The sequence below is a fragment of the Branchiostoma floridae genome, chromosome 13 (genome assembly GCF_000003815.2).
Source record: "Branchiostoma floridae strain S238N-H82 chromosome 13, Bfl_VNyyK, whole genome shotgun sequence".
NCBI classification, from domain to species: domain Eukaryota; kingdom Metazoa; phylum Chordata; class Leptocardii; order Amphioxiformes; family Branchiostomatidae; genus Branchiostoma; species Branchiostoma floridae.
In genome coordinates, this window is record NC_049991.1 from 5,055,014 (window position 1) to 5,076,031 (window position 21,018).

The window sequence follows — 21,018 nt, forward strand, 5'->3', positions numbered from 1 at the left end:
AGAAAGTTCACTGTACTTAAACCTACATGTACACAAACAGCAGGCACACTTCACATGCTGCTTAAAGCATTTGAGAACCAAGAAATTGAAACAAATGCGTAGCCTGTACACAAGGTCGACTATATATAACACATGATTTTATATACACTCTATAGACATCATTTTACAAATGTGTTATAAGTTGGGTTGGTGGAAAAACTGGTCCAGTCCAGAGAGCAGAATACCAGTACCTGTCTAGTCTGGTTAGAGGGCAACTGTAACGAAGATAATTCATCTTTATTTTTGCCCACAGGAAAACTGTAATTATAACATTTTGTAACTCCATATGACAGTTCACAATGTTGCAACATTTCTATTGTGAATAATAATTACACAATATACAGTATATGATTTTAAAAACCATCTCAAGATCTAAAACCAATGCACATTAAATACTATCTGAAGTCTTCCCCGTCTCTTATGTTATAATTTCTAACTCTGGTTTTCTTAGATGAGGGTCTCTGAACTTTCCCCAAAGCCTTGGTTGATAACTTCTTAGGTTCTTGTCTGTCCCTTGGTACAGGGGCTGCACTGATGCCCTCTATAGTGAATGGGTCTGACTGGTTGGTATGTGGTTGGGCCGCATGTCCGTCAGGGTGGTGTGATGAAGGAAGGCCACTGGAATGTGGCAATAGACCTGGAAAAAATAGAAGTTAAGTGAAAGGCACTTCATACACATTTCTTTACTAATTAAAAGTGAAAATGAGTACCTAGCTTCTTTAGGGCTGTCCCTCGGATGTTAAATGGAGGTTTCGTGACTGAAGAACCCAACATGCTTATCAAAAAGGGTAGAAGGTGTGGATCAATTCAGTCTGTCCAACTCTGCAGCTCAAAAGTACAAGCTGCTTATCTGGACAGATTTAATTGGTCCACACCTCTACTTTCTATCGGAAACAAACTGTATATTTGAAGACATGACATCAAAAAACATAAAACTTTAGTAGAATGTCGATGAAACTTAGACATCCAGATAGTAAGATATGCCAAATAGCAGTTACTCATGACAAGCATGTATATCAAGATTTTGGAACTGGTCGGAGGTTTCAGATAGCATCCACTAACTTTCGTCAGTAACTGCATTTTGGCATAATGTTAGTAAAATCATTCTGACTTTGCCATGCCTTCTCTATTCAATCTTGCATGAAACAAGTCCCCCCCCCCCACACACACAAAAAAAATACAGTGAAACTTGTCTAAGAAGACCACCCTGGGGACCAGTGTAAAGTGGTCGTTTTAGACACGTGGTCTTCTTATGCAAAGAAAGAAAAATTGACAAGATAGGACAGACACAAAAGTTAGAGCCTTTCTTTCCAATTTTTGGAGCCGAGCAATTTTTGTTTTCGGTGGAGAACCCGACGCCCCACGAGCGTTTTGAAATATGATTTTCGTGTTAACAACGCTAATTTCCTATCTTTACTTTGTGAATCACAGTCAACGGGCCAGAAATAAGTTGGGGAGCTTACCGCCATAACAAAAAGCACGCGCACACACGCCCGACAAGTAGGGAACCTTCTTTCAAATCGGCAGCACGGTAGAAAAATAAATGGTTCATTTCACTAAACAACTGACCAGGTGCATCTCTGGGAGTGGAGAAGGTGGGGCTCTGTCCAGCATCCAGCAGTCTCCACACATCCTGCAGATCTGTGTCGGTGTAGGAGGACATGCTCATCATCAGGGGAGCACCGCTGGGGGTAGGGAGTCTTGGCTGAGCACCTGTTGTGTCCTCTACTGGAGTTGACTCACGAGGTACAGCTTTCAAAACAGAAAAAAAAAGATACAGCATGATGAGGGTACTTTACAAACATGAGATATTTGTAGCAGCATATAACGTTAGTTCGCTTTTATCCGCGGGGTAACCTATATCCGTTGTGTTGCTAAATAGGGTATCCAGAGAAAGGTTATCAAGGTATCAAGTCGATGGACGGTAGTTTCAAATTGTACTATTTTCAAAATATTGCAGTTTGAAACCACCATCTGACTTGATACCCCTAAATACATCGTTCTTAAAAGGGAACGGATAAAGGTTACCCAACGGATAAAGGTGAACTAGCATTATAGGGCAATAGAAACTGAAATTTTCTATTTCGACCATTGCAAGCTCCTAAGCTTCTAAACACTCAGGCTATTTTTCCTTATCTGAAATTCATTGAAGAGGCCATTTACAATGCAATAGTTTTAAGGACACAGCACTGGAGTTTTCGTTCCTCAGACGATCAAAACTTGCAGTCCTGTGTCCAGCTTTACATTTTTTGACGACGCCTCAGGGGAGTCGTCAAGTGGTATATATTGCATTCAGTCTGCAAAAATTCTAGGAATTGCACAGGCATTTCCACAGGAATGCAGTATGCTGGGTATGCAAGCCCTCCCCCCCAAATCTGTTCCAGATGTATCTCTGGTATGCAATGGTGGAATGTAGGTCACACTTGCTCCCTGGAGGAATTTGTCCTTTGAAACTAGACAGGGAACTCTGCACAATGAATCACATTGTCTTGGTTGTTATGTTATGTTATGAAGGATACATTTTCTTTTCTAGAGCTTGTTCAAGCCATACGCCACAGGCAGACAGGTAATACTTCTGTAGTGCTCAGCTGTAGGTTTAGGTCACTGGCAGACCATTGTGCTGTACCGGGGATAGTACATTTCTGCTGGCTGTAGGTTTATGTTACAGGTGGGCTAGTATATTGTGCCAGGGATAGTGTGACAGGGAAGTTCCAGTCTATTTCTGATTTGAGCTGTATTGTTGTAGCCTCAATCGTCGTCATGGCAATAATACATTTATATTGCCAGTCTTGTTGTTGTTGTTATCTATTTTTGTCGCCTGCCATTTTAATCTTACAAAAATATGGATAAAAGAGTTCTTTATTGACAACCATATTTTTCATGAGCCAACGTTTTGATGACCATCTGTCACCTTCTTCAGTGACTGAAAAAATGACTGCTTCCCTTTGCACTGCAGTTTAGTGTCATTGCTAAAATATTTCGTATGTAACAGTACTATAAGTTTAAAACCACACAAAGTGGTGCATTTACTACTGTTTGTCAGATTATACAGACTATAACACGTAAACAGTGCAAAAACAAAATCACAGTTACCAATACAATTAGCACACATAGATGATATAAACACTAATTGTCCTCAGGTCACCCGTCAAAAAATGTGAAAATTTTTTAAAAAATATCACCAAAATCAAGTTCAAATGTCCAAGACACTATTTTCTACAGATAAAAAGCAAATATTTTGCAATGTTTTACCTTCGAGGAGTGAAATGCACTCCCGAAGATGTTATACTTATGTCTGCTATACAGCCTATATATATAGTAGAATGCCCAACTGCCACCACCTGCAGCCTCGTTCTGGTGCCATGACCCCAGATGACCCCGGAAATACAACATGGCCGCCATAACTGGAATTAACTCTATTAAACAAGGTGATGAGTAATTATGATTGACACCTGTTTGTCCATGTGAAGGGTACTGTGCAGGACCAGTGGCAGGTTGGGTAGGCTGTGCTGGTACGGCTGTCTCACTGTTTGACTCCACCTCCACACTAGACTCCACCTCAGCCCAGGCTGCTGCTCTCTGCTCACGCTGGAGCTGTTGCTTAGCAACACGGAGTTCCTGAAAAAAAAAAAAAAACATCCGTGAATATCATCAGGTTGATAAGTGAAAGTGATCTCAATAAAGTTTAGCTCATTGAAAAGCTAGTCTTCCACTGGTGGTGACAGAGAAGACAGATGCTACATGTATGTACAGTATTTACAGACTCGTTGTACTGGGAAAATTCCCCTAGCTCTTCTCAACCTCAGTGAGTACATACAACCTCAGTGAGTACATATGAATAACACGCCAAATAGAATAGCAATTACTCAAACAGTGTCACTGACGTCAGGTAGTCGATTCTGTCTGAAACATCTAACCATTTTTTTTTAAATCATATCCAGTTGCTTGTCAATGAGTAATTGCGCATGCTATTTGGCGGTCACCACATACACTTTTGTTGAATACAAAAGTGTATGTGTAGAAAGAACTTTACTTTTGCTGGAGAACAAGTTGCCTTATTACTTCTAATCCTTAAGATGATGTTCATGTTGCAAGAACAAAAATGAAAATGACTGAGTGTGAGTCCCAAGGTTACACCATTTTAAAAGCTAAATCATGAAGAGTTCAAGCTGAGACAAGCTTAGTGGCTCCACCTGCTGAGTGAGCTGGTACTGCAGCCTCTCCAGCTCCCCTAGTTTGTTCTTGTACTCCTCTCCAAGTCTCCGGGACCTGTCTCTGTCATCAGGTGATCTAGCACCTGCTGATGGCAGCTGTCTGTCAGCTGCTGCACCTGTTACACCATTTGATGATGGCATTCCTCCACCTAGATGGCATTGATGTTCATCTACATGAATATCATTTATCAAATTTTGGACATTCATTTTCACAACTGATCTGAGAGTGTTCAGTTGGAGTATGTACATTATGACATTGTGAGTTTTCCATTGGCTTAGAAAAAATGATTTTACTGAAAACTTCTACATGGGTTTTCAATGTTTATAGTGTAATGCTAATTCACTTTAAATTTGCCCACTTGATAACCTCAGTACATAATAATATATCCATTGTGAACCACATACATTTTTAACCTTGGCCAAAGGAGGACGTGTCTATCTCTCTATGTCCACATCTTAATTCTACATTTAAGAGTTTTCAACACTGTGAAAAAGCAGCAATTTCAATGCTATCCATCATGAGTTTATATCTAAATTAATGGTTACCATCTATTCTAACTATAAAGAAAAGATGAGTTTAAGGGGTCAAGACACTGACCAGTAGCCCTGGCTAACTCTGCCCTGAGCCTGTTGCCCAGTTCTATCAGCTGTTGGCGCTCCTTGGCCAGCTGACCGATGTGTTGGGCCGCTCCCTTGAGCTTCCTCCTCAGTTCCATGACCTCTGACCCTCCCTGGCTTTTTATTGGCTGTTTTGCAGTCACATGACCAGCAGCACCTGACAGTTGCTGCCTGAGACTTTGTATTTCATCTTGGAGTTCCTTGACGAGAAGCGACTGTCATGAAAAACCAAAGAGCTTTTATCCAGGTGAAAATTATTCAAAAGAGAAAGTACATAAACCTTACACAAATGTGAATTTTAGGATGACACAAAGCCAATTACAATTGAAATAATACCATGATAAACAATGCAGATATTATAAAGCACAATGTACATTCACTACATTATAAAAATGTATGTTCATGTCAAAGACACATGCTGTATGTAAAAATGTAAAAGTGTAGGAAATATATACAGTCATGCATTTCCATACATTTTGTACTAATTAAGTGACATCTGACCTGCTCTGGGCCCATAGATGTAGTTTTCCCTGAAGCCAGGTCAATCTTAAGTGAAGATATCTGGAACAAGATGGTTCAACTGTTACAGAAATCAGACACATAATGTATTGTACAATGTACAGTACACTGTTGAACAGTACAAATGGACTCCCAGACCTCCATGTCCCCAACCCACTAACCCCCTTGGTTACGGGGAGCCGCCAGTCAATCCGCCATGCAAATTGATAGTTGTCGAATATAGTTCAGGGCCTAAAACTTCAAGATTTTTTTCCTGGTCAAATGGGTAGAAATCCTGGCAGTTTTGAGGTGGGTGTGACAGGGGAGGGTTTCTACTTTCTGATTAGGGCCAAAAAGCTGAGTTTTTGTGGTTTTTAGGGGGTATAAAGTTGGGACTTTTTTGTCCTAGCACATGGCCTCCTCACTGGGTTGTGGTGCGGTTTTGAGGTCATGGGTCAATTTCCCGGAAGTTTTCACCGTTAGATTCATGCCGAAATGTGGTTTGTCGGATAGCTGAGATGTCGGGCTTTCATATGAGGGTATGTTTGTGTGCCAGTAACGTCAGAAAGTTGAGTTATTAACAGTTGCTTTCTCCTCTTTTTTGTATAGGGAACCATTGTTTAGAGGCCGCAAATTGAATCACCTGCGGATACCCTTACCCTGTGTAGTGGTTTCCATTGCCCTATGTCCCAACCCCACCAACTCACCCAGTACACTAACTACCATGCCCCATGTTCCCACCCCACCTGGTTCCCCAGTGCCGTGGCCTCCAGGTTCCTCTGCAGCCCTCCCCTGTAGTACTCACCTGGTTCCCCAGTGCTGTAGCCTCCAGGTTCCTCTGCAGCCCTCCCCTGTAGTACTCACCTGGTTCCCCAGTGCTGTAGCCTCCAGGTTCCTCTGCAGCCCTCCCCTGTAGTACTCACCTGGTTCCCCAGTACTGTGGCCTCCAGGTTCCTCTGCAGCCCTCCCCTGTAGTACTCACCTGGTTCCCCAGTACTGTGGCCTCCAGGTTCCTCTGCAGCCCTCCCCTGTAGTACTCACCTGGTTCCCCAGTGCTGTAGCCTCCAGGTTCCTCTGCAGCCCTCCCCTGTAGTACTCACCTGGTTCCCCAGTACTGTGGCCTCCAGGTTCCTCTGCAGCCCTCCCCTGTAGTACTCACCTGGTTCCCCAGTGCTGTAGCCTCCAGGTTCCTCTGCAGCCCTCCCCTGTAGTACTCACCTGGTTCCCCAGTACTGTGGCCTCCAGGTTCCTCTGCAGCCCTCCCCTGTAGTACTCACCTGGTTCCCCAGTGCTGTAGCCTCCAGGTTCCTCTGCAGCCCTCCCCTGTAGTTCTCACCTGGTTCCCCAGTGCAGTGGCCTCCAGGTTCCTCTGCAGCCCTCCCCTGTAGTACTCACCTGGTTCCCCAGTGCTGTAGCCTCCAGGTTCCTCTGCAGCCCTCCCCTGTAGTACTCACCTGGTTCCCCAGTGCTGTAGCCTCCAGGTTCCCCTGTAGCCCTCCCCTGTAGTACTCACCTGGTTCCCCAGTGCAGTGGCCTCCAGGTTCCTCTGCAGCCCTCCCCTGTAGTACTCACCTGGTTCCCCAGTGCTGTAGCCTCCAGGTTCCTCTGCAGCCCTCCCCTGTAGTACTCACCTGGTTCCCCAGTGCAGTGGCCTCCAGGTTCCTCTGCAGCCCTCCCCTGTAGTTCTCACCTGGTTCCCCAGTGCTGTGGCCTCCAGGTTCCCCTGTAGCCCTCCCCTGTAGTACTCACCTGGTTCCCCAGTGCTGTGGCCTCCAGGTTCCTCTGTAACCCTCCCCTGTAGTACTCATCTGCCTCCTTCCTGGTCTCTGCCAGCTGCAGCTCTAGGTCCGTCACCCGGCTGCGCAGTGCTGTCATCTCTGCTGCAGCTCGCTTCGACTGTGCTGCAAGGTCATACTGCAGCTGGTCATTCTCAACCTGCTTCTGTCTGGCCTGAAAAAAACAATCATTGGCATCTTTCTCATACATATTTCATACTAGCATACATTAGAATTTGTATGTAGTAAGATACAGTATACTATCTGTACCTTTAGTTAGAACTGTACCTGTACCTTTATCATCCTGACCTGTACTTAGCTTGTGAGAGCATTAACGTACAATAAAGGTCTTCTTCATTCATGATTACAGATGCCACAAACAGATTTGTATACAAGAAGAGTAATCTAGATACAGTGTAACTCAATAAAGAGCCATTCTCCCACTGGTTGTGACCAAGAAGACAGTAGCTATATACAGTATTCACAGGTTCATTGTGCAAGGAAAATTCCCTGATCTCTTTTTGACAAACATTTTAACAGTGGACCATGCCTTAGCATCCCATCAAGGACTGTGATCCTTTCCGGTAGCGTGCATGTCAGTTGAGCAGCACAGTGGGATACAAACTCACGTTTTCTTGGTCCAAGGCAGGGACCCTAACCACTGGACTACGCTGTACCACTCAACAGCAACTGTACATTTTTGGCACTGTAAGAGGCACAGTGATTTATTCCTCACCTCCTGCTGAAGCTGAGCCAGTAGACCCTCCAAATGAGAGATTCTGGCCTGTTGCTTCTTCAGCTGAGCCTGGGAGGACACCTTATCCACTCGCAAACCACCTGGCAGGTACAAAACATAAACAACAACAATCAACAAAACATTCAAGCCTTCTGCCACAATTATAATTGATGGCTTCTTTTTGTGTCTTTTAAGTTAGTGATGTTGAAAACACTGATTCAGAACTAAATATTATCATCACTAAGAGATGAGAAGAAGCTGACTCTAACCCATGTTTTGGATTAGTATTACATGTAGAAGTCTTCTCAATGTTTCTTTTCCTTTATTGATCCAAATGCATATTCTGAATCATTTAATAGTACTGACCATAAAGGCTCTGCTCCTTTCGTGTTGCCAAAAATACACCTACAGAACTACTCACCAATGGTGTCGTTGAGTTCCTTGATGTGTGCCCTGAGGTAGGCGTTGTCAGCTGATACAGGCTTCTCTACCCCAGCACCTGGCACAGCTGCACCTGGCTGTCTCCCAGCTGTTGAGGCATCCTCCACATCCTGAGCCAGCTGTCTGTTCTTAGCCTTCAACACTCTGACTTCTGTTTCTAGGGACTTTACATAGTCTAAAGGACAAACATATATAAAGGGCAGTGAGAATGTGAAGTGAGAATGTGTAGTGGGAATGTGTAGTGAGAATATGTAGAGAGAATGTGTAGTGAGAATGTGTAGTCAGAGAATGTGTAGTGAGAATGTGTAGTGGGAATGTGTAGTGAGAATATGTAGAGAGAATGTGTAGTGAGAATGTGTAGTCAGGGAATGTGTAGTGAGGATGTGTAGTGAGAATGTGTCTAGTGAGAATGTGTAGTGGGAATGTGTACTAGAGAGAATGTGTAGTGAGAATGTGTAGTGAGAATGTGTAGTGAGAATGTGTAGTGAGAATGTGTAGTGAGAATGTGTAGTAATCCAAATTATACATCACTGCAGTGATTGGTCCATATTGCTCATGTGACACAATCCCTTGCATCTTATTGGCTGATTGTGTGATGACACATAGCCGTGTCATCACACATACCTGCATACCTCCATGTTGATCATGTGACAAAAACTCCTTGTATCTGATTGGCACAAACCATGACATAATACATACCTGCGTATGATTGGCTAACCATGACATAATACACACCTGCAGTGATTGGTCCCTGTTGATCATGTGACACAATCTCTTGCATCTGATTGGCTGTAGGTGCTGCTAATTAACCATGGTATCATACAGTACACATACCTGCAGTGATTGGTCCCTGTTGATCATGTGACACAATCCCTTGCATCTGATTGGCTGCAGGTGGTGCCATCTCCCCACCCAGCTGCTCCATCTGCTCCCTCATCTGATGAATGACAGTCTTCAGACTCTGGTTCTGGTGCTGAAGCTGCTGGATCTGTTCTGAGGCTGACAGGTCCTGGTCTGTCTGCTCAGGGGAGTCTTCTCTGGTCTTTGAAAAGAAGAGATATCTGTGTGATCTTTTCAGCTGGACTTTTGAATATTATACCCCCCTCACATTAGACGAAAATCGATCGGACGACGAGTCTGCGAGCTCTAAATTACGAGGAGGCATGACCCTGCTGCAGACTCATCGTCCGATCGATTTTTGCCTGATGTGAGTGGGGTATTAGTAAACTATTTTGGAGCAAACTTATAACCGAAGGAGCTTCAAAGTACTACATATTTTCCCTTTCTGTCAACATTGTACAGTTGACTAATTGTGCTTGTTGACTTTTCAAAGGAAAAAATGCCAGAAAAAACATTGTTGGTAATAATATCTTTGTGTTCTAGGAGTTATTGAAATATGTTATAGACAAACTGAACATTCATGGTCCCGTCAATGCTTTAAGCTGATTATTCAGAGAAACATCTGATGTATTATGCAATACACTAAAATAAGGAAGGCAATTACGCAAATCTTGCTACAAATTACAAGACTATGGTGGTCTTGCAATTTACAGGCAAGAAATTAAAAAAGGCTGCCTACGTTTTACGCCTTTACGGAAAAGAGCATACAGACCCTCATCTTACATGTACCTGAGTTTAGAAAGCTATAATAGTATCAGTGAGAGTAAAGATGTGTTGAGACATACCGGGATGTGTGTGTCCACCTGTAGTCCATGTCTCCTGAGTGTGGCCAAAGCCCTGTCCCTGTCCTGAGTTAGGATCCTGACCAGGTCTTCTCTCTGTTCTAACTCACGATCCTTCTCTCTCACTGCTGCAACAGCCTGGAGATAGGAGAAACAGTTATACAGTCTGGTTGTGACAAGGCAACCACCTGTTACAGGTAACCACCTGTTACAGGCAACCACCTGGTACAGGCAACCACCTGGTACAGGCGACCACCTGGCACAGGCAACCACCTGATTCAGGCAACCACCCAGTACATGTAACCACCTGACACAGGCAACCACCTGATTCAGGCAACCACCCAGTACAAGCAACCACCCGGTGCAGGCAACCACCTGGCACAGGTAACCACCTGCTACAGGCAACCACCTGGCACAGGCAACCGCCTGGCGTAGCAAACCACCTGGCACAGGCCACCACCTGGCACCTGGAACCACCTAATTCAGGCAACCACTTGGTGCAGGCAACCACCAGGTACAGGCAACCACCTGGCACAGGCAACAACCTGCAGACACAAGCCAAATTCAAACAGTTGCATCCATTTTCTCACATTACTTAAGGCCATCTGCTAAGCAACTGTCTTGTCCAACAAACACTTTTTGGGGCAGGTGCATGATTAAATGGGTGCATAACTTGCAATAGAGTAGAATGTCTGCAAAATCCTACAATGGTATCTTACTCAAAATAACTTAGGTCAAATTTTGGCGCTGCACAAAATTGCATTTGCACACAATGTTTCAAGCATTGATACACTAGATATCAAATAACTTGGACAAGTACTGAAACATATAAGTACTGAATGTCCTGCAATTGCAGCAAAAAAAAGCAGTACCCATCATTTAGAGTACCCTAAGTAACAATGCCTACCTCATCCCTAGTTTGAGTTCCTCAGATTTCTGGTACTGTAGCCTCTCCATGTCCTAACAACCTACCTCATCCCTAGCCTGAGTGAGGCTCCGTATGAGTTCCTCAGATTTCTGGTACTGTAGTCTCTCCATGTCCTAACAACCTACCTCATCCCTAGCCTGAGTGAGGCTCCGTATGAGTTCCTCAGATTTCTGGTACTGTAGCCTCTCCATGTCCTAACAACCTACCTCATCCCTAGCCTGAGTGAGGCTCCGTATGAGTTCCTCAGATTTCTGGTACTGTAGCCTCTCCATGTCCTAACAACCTACCTCATCCCTAGCCTGAGTGAGGCTCCGTATGAGTTCCTCAGATTTCTGGTACTGTAGTCTCTCCATGTCCTAACAACCTACCTCATCCCTAGCCTGAGTGAGGCTCCGTATGAGTTCCTCAGATTTCTGGTACTGTAGTCTCTCCATGTCCTAACAACCTACCTCATCCCTAGCCTGAGTGAGGCTCCGTATGAGTTCCTCAGATTTCTGGTACTGTAGTCTCTCCATGTCCTAACAATGCCTACCTCATCCCTAGCCTGAGTGAGGCTCCGTATGAGTTCCTCAGATTTCTGGTACTGTAGTCTCTCCATGTCCTAACAATGCCTACCTCATCCCTAGCCTGAGTGAGGCTCCGTATGAGTTCCTCAGATTTCTGGTACTGCAGTCTCTCCATGTCCTCTCCCCTTCTCTGCCAGTCCAGCTCCAGTTGGGCTTTAGCCCTCTCCAGGGATGACTCTCTCTCCAGGGCTAACGTCAGGTCCTTCTTGTATCTACAATACCAAATAACTGTCAATTTTGTATCAGATTTGTTCCAAGTTACAATGGTTTTATATTCAGCAATATCACAGGAAGAATACATTGTATTCACTGTAAGTTATGGGATGCCATTTAGAGTATCATAAAAATATGCAGAAAAGTTTTTTCATGATTCATCTTTAGGATCCTTATAGTATCATAGGTGTCAAACAATTATAATTTACAAAACTTTGACTATATTATACATTTGTAACTGGCACTTTGGTTATATGGCAAGAACTTACTGACTTAAAAGCCTGATTAGTTAGTTAGTTATTGAGTTAATGAGTAGCTATGGAGTATGCATGTTCGGACATGACGCACCCGCTATACAAGAGTCAATGGTAGGAGAAAGTCCTCCTAGGAGACGGAAACTCCAAATAACAAATCTGCATCTGCTGGGCCGTCTCACACGTGGCATGCAATTCTGTCCTTGTGAGACTTTGTGTGCCAGTGGGTGGAGAAGGACGTGCAAATCCCTCCTTTACCTTAAAAATGTCACATGCAGGTCAGGCAAATGGCAAGTAACAACTGTCTGCCTATCATTGTCTTCCGAGACGGATGGATGCCAACAATTGAGTTACCTGTCTAGATCCTCCTTCCTGGTTAGCAGTTCTTCCTTCAGACTGGTAGTCTGTTCCCTCAGTGCCTGTAGTTCCATGTCCCGAGCTACAGAGTTCCTGGACAGCTCCGTTACCTGGGCCTCTCCGCGGGTCTTCAGGTCCGAAATCTCCTGCTGGAACCTGGAAAATTTCAAAGAAGAAAACAAGATGAAAATTGTGAGATAACGTGGCGCAGCAGCAGCGCGTTTAGCTTGGGATCGAGAGGTCTCGAATTCGAATCCTGCCGTGTCATCGATCTTGTGCCAGGAAGGCACTTTACACAGCTTTCCTCTCACTTTATTCAGGTGAAAATGAGTACAACTGTACTTAGCTTCAGCTAGGGCCATCCCTCGGATAGGACATTAAATGGAGGTCCCAAATTTGGGGAGAGCCACACCCGACGCACGTTAAAAAACCCACCACACATGTGATGGTGTGGTGTGCGATGGTGCAAATCCTTCCGTCTAGAGTTGGTGATTCTCTACAAATCACCTAGACTCCAGGAAGAATAGTGACATATTAGTCACTAATGGAGATCTGTATCAAACCAAACTGAAATTGGTGCGACCATATTGAGGTAATTCACTAACTGTTACAAATTGTAGTAATGGTATATAACAAAGATTTTCTTAAAATCAGGGACACACTTTTCCAGGACCATGTCTTTGTCTTTGATGACATCTTGAAGATTCCATGCCTGTCTCCTTAGCTCCACATCTTTGGTCTCCAGTTGGGTTTGGAGGTCCCTCAAGGATTCTTCTAGGGCACTCTCTCTTTCTGCAAGGGCCTGTAAAAAAAAAGAGTACAGTCTAGTATCGCTATATATCTGAGCCTCATCTCTTTGGTACCTAACAGAGTGATCTAATGCTACCCCGAATAGTGTTGGTACCCCCAGTAGTGTTGGTACCCCTAGTAGTGTCTGTAACCCTGTAGTGTCTGTACCCATAGTAGTGTCCGAAACCCTTGTACCCCTTGTATTATCCGAACCCCTTTAGTGTCTGTACCCATAGTAGTGTCCGAAACCCTTGTACCCCTTGTATTATCCGAACCCCTGTAGTGTCCACACCCTTTGTACTGACTGATTCTTTCTTATCAATTGGTTGTGTTCAATCAGGAACCTTTAATTTCTTTAGTCTCATAAACACTTTAATCGCTTTAAGACAGGACACACATTAAGGATGTTATGTTGCGGATATACACACCTCCTTAGCAGCAGTAAGAGCCGTTTCCTTCTCCCTCGCATATCTGTCCACATCTGCATGTCTGGATGAGAAAAAGATTAAGAAAACAAGAAATGTAAAAATCAGTATAATAGAAACAACAGCAAAATCAGTCTCAATATTTGATGAATGAATGAAGACCTTTATTGTACACATTTTCCCACTGGGTTGAATACAAGTCATAACAAATGAGTTATGAGGCACATAATATACCAGAATGTCAACCTAACACAAAAATTATATTCTAGTATTCTAAGTGAATTTGTCATTGTTTGTTTGTGAATCAGATGTTGAAATAGAAAAAGAGAATTACATTTTTCACAATCAAAAATTCGTTTGTATAAACTCAGTAAAAATAAGAATTTCTCTGTATTCTAAAGGTGTACAAAGTAGGGAAAGCATGTAAGTATGGAAACACACTATTACCAGAAGGTACTAGGTCCTTTCAGTCTATAAAGTTCTTAATATGCCCTCACTTTCTCTGGAACTCCTCTTGTAGTCTCTGTGCTTTCACTTCTGCCTGCTTCAGCTGTTTCTCAAGGTCTTCTATCCTGTATAGGGACAAGGAAACTTTTCTTGAACATCTTATATTCTAGCATTATTGAATCATGGTAAATATCACCTTTGAGTACATTATCATTTTCCAGTGAGAGTAATTATATGTAGTAGGGTACATCAGAACTTATTATTAACTAAATCTTGACTTGTTACCTCCATAAAAAATTGAGGTATTGTTTCTGGTGTGTGTGTCTATGTGTGTGTGTGTGTGTTGTGAGAGTGTGTTTGTGTGTGTGTGTGTGTGAGTGTGTGTCTGTGTGTATGTGTCTGTGTTTGTGTCTGTGTGTGTGTCTGTGTGTGTGTGTCTGTGTGTGTGTGTCTGTGTGTGTGTGTGTGGGTGGGTGTTTGTGTGAGTGTGTCGGTGTGTGTGTCAGTGTTTCCATATATTTGTGGTCAGCATAATTCTAGAACCTCTCAATGAATTCCGTGGATGTTTGAATGTGTGCAACCTTGGTACTGCAGCAGAACTTCCGGTTTTGTATCTTTTGTCCTGGACATGCTAAATATAAGGTCTTGTTCTAAATGAAATCTAGTTCTAGTTCTAGTTCCTAATCCGCAAACTTCCCACAGGAATATCGCGCGGATGGGGGAGGCGCAGCGGCTGGACTACGTACATGTATGCGATGACAGCAGCCTGTTCTTGAAGTGTCCAGTGAGGGGCTTTCGACGATGTGGGCGGAGAGGTTGTTCCATTCAGGAATTGTCCTGGCGTAGTAGGTATACTTTGCTGTATCACAACTGCATCGTAGGGTTCGGTATTTGTGAGAGTGGTTGGCTCTGGTGCTCATGTGTGCTGGGATGAGGCGAATAGGCGGGATGGCCACAAGGCTGTTGGTAATCTTGTACATCATTACAAGTCGTGCGACCTGACGTCGCGACTGGAGTGACGGCCATTTCAGGTCCTGTAGGAGGGCAGTAACACTGACATCAGACCTGCGGTGGTTACTCGTCACGAACCGTGCCGCTCTTCTGTTAACCATTTCAAGTGCGTCGATGTCCTTTCTCAGGTAAGGATCCCAGACGACTGCCCCATACTCGACGGTGGAGCGGACTAGGCTGAAGTATGCAGTCTCGCGGACTTGTCGAGGACAGTAGCGGAGATTTCGACTGAGAAAGTGAAGTGTATGGTTGGCCCGTTTCACTGTTGTGTTGACATGAGATGACCATTTCAGGTCATTACTGAAAGTGACACCGAGATACTTGGCTTTCTCTGTCTGTTGGAGTAACTCGCCACACATCTCATACATCCAAGTGAGAGGGTTCTTGTTACGCGTGATGGACATCGTGTTACACTTCTTAGGGTTGAATTTCATGCCCCAAGTAGTTGCCCAATCCTGTAATGCGATGAGATCTCTCTGCAGGATTACTTGGTCTTCCTGCCCGTGGATCTCTCGATACACAAGGCAGTCGTCGGCAAAGAGCCTAGCAGTAGTTCCAGGTGTCAGGCAAGATGGTAAGTCATTTATGAATACCAGGAACAAAATCGGACCGAGGACCGTGCCTTGAGGAACTCCAGAGAGGACACGCGTTGACGGGGAACACTCGCCATCTGCTACCACCCACATGGATCTGTCCTGGAGGAAAGAGCTGATCCATCGCAGGATGGGACCCTTAATGCCGTAGTGAGCGAGTTTACTGAGGAGCCTCTCGTGCGGTACCGTGTCGAAAGCACGACTAAAATCCAAGATACCCATGTCCACTTGCACCTTCTTGTCGTAAGCTGACGCGAGATCGTCGACGGTGAGAAGCAGTTGGGTTTCGCAAGAGTGGGCTTTGCGAAATCCATGTTGGAAGTCTGTGAGGAGATGGTGTTTCTCTAGGTGGTTCAGGATGTGCTTACATAAGACATGTTCCATGAGCTTGGATATTACACAGGTTAGCGAAACTGGCCTGTAGTTGCCCGGATCATGTACTCCGCCTTTTTTGAAGACAGGAGTTACCATGGCCTTAGTCCAGTCTTCTGGGACACTCCCATGTTGTAGTGACTGGTTGAAGAGGGCTGCAAGCAAAGGGGCTAGCTCGCCAGCTAGTTCCTTGAGTACGCGATTCGGGATCCCGTCAGGGCCGGACGCTTTGTGCGGTTTTACGGCATTAAGGAGTTTACGAACTCCAGCTGGGTGCACAGTAAGGTCAGAAATGGGTGGGTGTGAAGGACCCATCCAAGGGACATAGTTCAATACCTCTGACACAAACACAGACTTAAACTCCTGCAACAAGATGAAAGCTTTGTCCTTAGCATCTGAGAACAGTTTTCCTTGGTGCTTGAGGGGTGGAACACCAATGAAGTCCTGGCGTTGGGCTTTAATGTACTTCCAGAAGGGTTTCTGGCTCCCTTCATCTAGTCCTTCCTTGATGGAGTTGTTAATGTACTGGGATCTGGCGCGTTTGATATCACGGGCAGTCTCCTTTTTCACTTGACGAAAGCGCTCAAGGTGTTTTGGGTTCTTTGACTTCTTAGCTTTTTTGTACATACGGTGTTTTCTTCTGGTCTTACGTTTCAGTTCGCCGTTCATCCAAGGGAGATGCTGACGTTTTGACGTAGTCTTGGACGGTACATGTGAGGAAATAAGGTCGTGAATTTTATTCTTCAAGGCTGACCAATTCTCTTCGACGGTGTGCTGGTTGATGTTGGTAGTAAGTTCACGGGCAAAAGCACCGAAGAGCTCCCTAATGTTGTCCCAGTTGGCCTTGGAGAAGATGTAGATCTTTCGCGGTGCCTTCTTTGTGTATGCTGGGATGATGTCACAATCTGCCACAATGACGTCATGGTCATAAGCTATGCCAGGAAGAGTTGACATTGTTTTCACCAGGCTGGGCTTAGATGTAACAAATAAATCCAACAGACGACCAAACCTGGTTGGCTCGCGCTGTATAAATCTTACATGTCTATATATTAAACTTCTTAACATTTCTAACTAGAAAAGGAAGTGTCCCGACCTGGCATTTTTGATGCTTGTAACATCCTGCAGTTCCCACTCTTTCTGCTTGAGGGCCTTGTTTAGCTGCTGCATGTTCTGGTCGGTGTGTTGTAGTTCTGTGTTCTGCTTCTCACTGGCTGATTGCACCATCTCAAGCTCTTTGGTGAGCAGCTTTACCTGTGTCAATATGTATAAAGCCAGTTAACCTTTATTTGCACCTAAATTCGTTGTTTTTAAGGTAATATGCGTAGTCAAGTGGTTAGTGGCCCTGCTTCTGGGCCTAGAAGCTGTGAGTTCGATTCCGGTTGTGTCGCTCACCCGACATGCACGCTACGGAAAGGGACTGTTAAGCCATGGTCCACTGTTCATTTTGCTTGTTGAAAAGAGTTTGTGGAATTTCACTGTTACACGTTCATTTTTTTCGGTTTATTTAAATTTCAATTTGAGGTAAAAAGAGAAAAAGGAGATTTTCTGTGTGTTATACAATGGAAAATCATATTTGAAGCGTCTTGAATTTGCTGTGGACAGGTCAACACAAAAACTACACAAACAAAACCATCATGAAAGTTTTATGATTTAGTAATTAAATTTTTGTGCAAGAACGGAAAATTTGTGACTTGACAAGGGTGACTGACCCAGGGTTGTAGCCAGCACCCGTCCTTCAGTCCTTTGAAGGAATTTTGCAGCTGGGGACAGAAAAAAATTTTGCCCATTCCGTCCTCTGTAATGGACAAAAACTATATGTAAAGTCAGTAAAGATATAAAAACTGTCTTCTTGTGTAATTTTTCTCCAAAACAGATGAACAGCTTAGTCTACCAGCAAAATCTACACCTCAAAATTCAGGAAATTGGGTTTCAGTGGGTCTAGATTTCAACATTTTTCAGGGGAGTATACCCCTGGATCCTCTTAGGAACGTTATGCCTTCGGCTCAACGTCTCGTTCTTTCCGATTCAAATTTGAGGGGACTGAAAATGATTTCAGGCTGGCTACAACCCTCGTCACTGACCTTGAGTTGGTGTGCGAGGACAGTGTTGCTCATCTCGTCAGCTTGTTTGCGGAACTCGTGCTCGCGTCTCCGCAGCGCCTCGTCGAACCCCGTGGTGAGCTCCCGTTTCTGCACGTCCAGGTCCGCCTCCACTTCCTGCAGGCTCCGCTCAAGGTCGCGCTTAAACTTCTCAAACTCCTCCCGCTCTCTCTTCACCTCTGCTTCCTTCAGACTGAATAATAGTGGAAAGTTATAGAAGTGCAAGAGGTCAACATCTTTTACAATGAACTCTGCTAGTTAAGTAGAAGGCTATCAATTCCCTGTCAGACAGTTGATGAGCTTCAGCCGTATTCATTGATTACCTGAGGGTTGCTGAATTATTCGCTTGCATCTCCCTCTACTTTTACTTCCACCTCATTAGCTTGTTTACAATTATCTTGCTTGTTGCAATTGTCTTTTTTTAATTCTTTTCTTCTGTTTGTCTTGAGTTTTCTTTCTTTCTTCTTAAAAAAAGTAAAAGTTGCTTCAGGATATACAAAGTACCGAATGATTAAAAAAAGTCAGTGGTAATATATATGACTATCAATAGTATCATGTCTCATGACTTGCCATGCACTTATAGAGTCATATTTGTTTGTTTTGCATAATTATGCGGTAAACCGTCTTATGGCATACTGTAACACACCAGGTTTGTATTCAACAGTACAAGCTGCATATCCGAACAGATTTATTTGATCCACTCACCCTGGGAAGGACCTCTTCTATTTTCTTATTAGTGTGGTAGCTTATTAAACATGCTCAAGGTGTAACTTTCCTAAAACACGGGAATCTTCATTTAATATCCTACCTGATGAGAGACGTCTCTAACCGAAACTAGGTACTCATTTTCAACACATGACCCCACAACTACATTGTTTGACATTGCACAGAGTCATTAATTAATTTGTCGATCAGGATTGAAGAGTCCTGACCTCCTGAACTTGTCCAGTTCCTGCTGCTGCTCCCGGAGTCTGTGTTGGTAATGTTTCTGTAGCTCTGCTCGAGCCGCCTCCTCACGACTCACAGCTGTCCGCAGATCATCCTGCGCAATCTTCAACTCACTCATCTGATAAATAAATAAAGTAGGGTTATCATTAGGAGGAAGTGATAAAATGGGTATCTTACAGGGTCACACCTGCTTATAATTATGTTTATCTTTCACAGAGACAGAAATTCTCGCTATTATGTCAAAGGTAAAGTTCCTGTAATAGTCCACATCTGGACATTGCTACGTAAATTGACACAATGGTCGAAATAAGAACTGTATTGTTCGTGGGACTTTACCTGGACACATTTTACCTGGAATATTGCTGTCACCGCAAATGCAGTCTGATCTCTGTGAGAAGGCGTATAGAATGTAGCTTGCAACATCAGAACATTTATACAACCTATCACCTATTTTGAGTTGTGGAGATAGTTCTGGAAAAAATGTGGGATCGAAAGTTGTTTTTGTTTAGCAACACAGGAGAGCTTTCATGCTGAACTTACTTCCGCATTTTTGGCATTCTCCTTTGCCTTCAGCTCAGCGAAGACGGCGTCATATCTCTCCAGTTCCTTATCCCTCTCCTCAAGGAGTCTTAGATTGTACTTAAAGTCTTCCTTCAGCTTCTGAAACTTGGCCTTTTCCTCGTTTAGTTCCTTGTCCTTTTGTTTGTAAGCGGCGTCCAAAGTCTCGACACGAAGTTCTTGAATTTCTCTCCATTCTCGCTCCTTCTGTTCTGCTAGCTCACGTAGAGATCCTTCAGGAGGTTTTTGCTGCTTTGCCATGTCTTATAGCTGGGAAGAAACTTTAGGTTTTCTTCTTTCGCTTCTTGAAGTTGTAACTTTGCAAGTTATGGGGGAGGGCTGGCGGTTTCACCTCCCTCTACACACACGTTTCCACAACGTTTTGAGCCATTGTCATCTTTTTAGAGACCCTCAACAGTTTGCCGAGGAAAGGATCACAAATCTACTAGAGATTTAGAGAGTGACATCGTATCGAAAAGATCGTTGTTGTTGTTGTCTACGAAGTAAAAATTGTCACACAGTCGAATTTGGTTTTTGAATCGAGCGCCTAGGTGAACTCTGACCTGTGAGCGTGGTAGAAGCGCCGCCTTGCGGATCATGTGCAAAGTGCAGATCTTACAGGTGGTTGTGACGATGGTGATCTACAGGTGGTTGTGGTGTAAAAAAAGTGGCATGCCATAGTTTTTCGACTGTAGTGTTACTGTAAGAAACCATGGCTTTATGAAAGTGCATAAAATGTAAAGAATGTGATGAACATTATAAATAGGGCACACTAGCATCGTCCATTGTTTACCTATGGGGATTCCCCTTAGTACATTCCAATCCACTGACTCAAAAAGCGCGTGACTATTTCATAATAGCTCCGTGTGGCAGGGTCGCGTTTACCTACATTTTGTAGCGAATGTTTTGTTGTAAAATTGTTACAATTCCAAAGGTCACAGATGGTTCACATATGGCTGCATAGGGAATAGAAGACACATTGTTTGTGCTGGTAACGTTACATGGTAAGGCGTTGTTTTTGATATTTTTACGTGACCTTTAAGATGGGGGACTGCCCAACTTTCACAACAGGAACTGCGCAGTCTAAACTATCATAGACTTAAAACTGCCAGTAAGGTGGCCTGTGTTTGGTTTGGTTGTGCTGCATTTCTTGTGTACATGTATGTAGCGTAGCGCAGTTGCTTCAGCTTTAGAAACATCCAGACGTCTATATCAACCTTCTAGGAACTGATGTCCAGAGTTTGGCGCCAGCGTGATAGGAAACAGGGGCCGGGGACGGGAGAGCAAGCCGAGACGTGGGCCGAAGAGGGGCCCGACGGCCAAAACAATGGCGGGCTGGATGACAACAACCCCCGCCTAGGACAACGCCAGGGGAGGCGACAGAGGGAAGGCAAGATTGGCACCTTCAGAAGGTAAGGAAATCTTTTGAAGGAAAGGAAAGAATTTTCTCAAAGG

At 44.0% G+C, this 21,018-nt stretch overlaps 1 protein-coding gene across 1 annotated transcript; it reads right to left on the minus strand.

Annotated features, from left to right (window-relative positions):
- Positions 1-132: 132 nt before the first annotated feature.
- LOC118429191 (coiled-coil domain-containing protein 57-like) lies at positions 133-20,104 on the minus strand. The gene is made up of 20 exons (XM_035839643.1): positions 19,546-20,104; positions 18,990-19,123; positions 18,040-18,250; positions 17,052-17,209; positions 14,033-14,107; positions 13,539-13,599; positions 12,984-13,123; positions 12,319-12,477; positions 11,547-11,709; positions 10,007-10,141; positions 9,156-9,363; positions 8,302-8,496; positions 7,881-7,981; positions 7,119-7,319; positions 5,373-5,432; positions 4,852-5,086; positions 4,233-4,402; positions 3,492-3,657; positions 1,609-1,791; positions 133-676 (listed from the first exon to the last, which is right to left on the minus strand). The coding sequence occupies exons 1-20, from the start codon at positions 19,822-19,824 to the stop codon at positions 435-437; spliced, it is 3,276 nt and encodes a 1,091-aa protein (XP_035695536.1). The 5' UTR covers positions 19,825-20,104; the 3' UTR covers positions 133-434.
- Between the last annotated feature and the right edge of the window lie 914 nt (positions 20,105-21,018).

What these genes read in the sequence shown, in the direction of transcription:
- LOC118429191 (XM_035839643.1), bottom strand. Translation starts at nt 19,824, where the DNA reads ATGGCAAAGCAGCAAAAACCTCCTGAAGGATCTCTACGTGAGCTAGCA. An exon ending in CTCTTACTGCTGCTAAGGAG is followed by an intron (nt 13,124 to 13,538) that starts GTGTGTATATCC and finishes TTTTTTTTACAG; the next exon opens with GCCCTTGCAGAAAGAGAGAG. An exon ending in TGGCTCAGCTTCAGCAGGAG is followed by an intron (nt 7,320 to 7,880) that starts GTGAGGAATAAA and finishes TGTTTTTTTCAG; the next exon opens with GCCAGACAGAAGCAGGTTGA.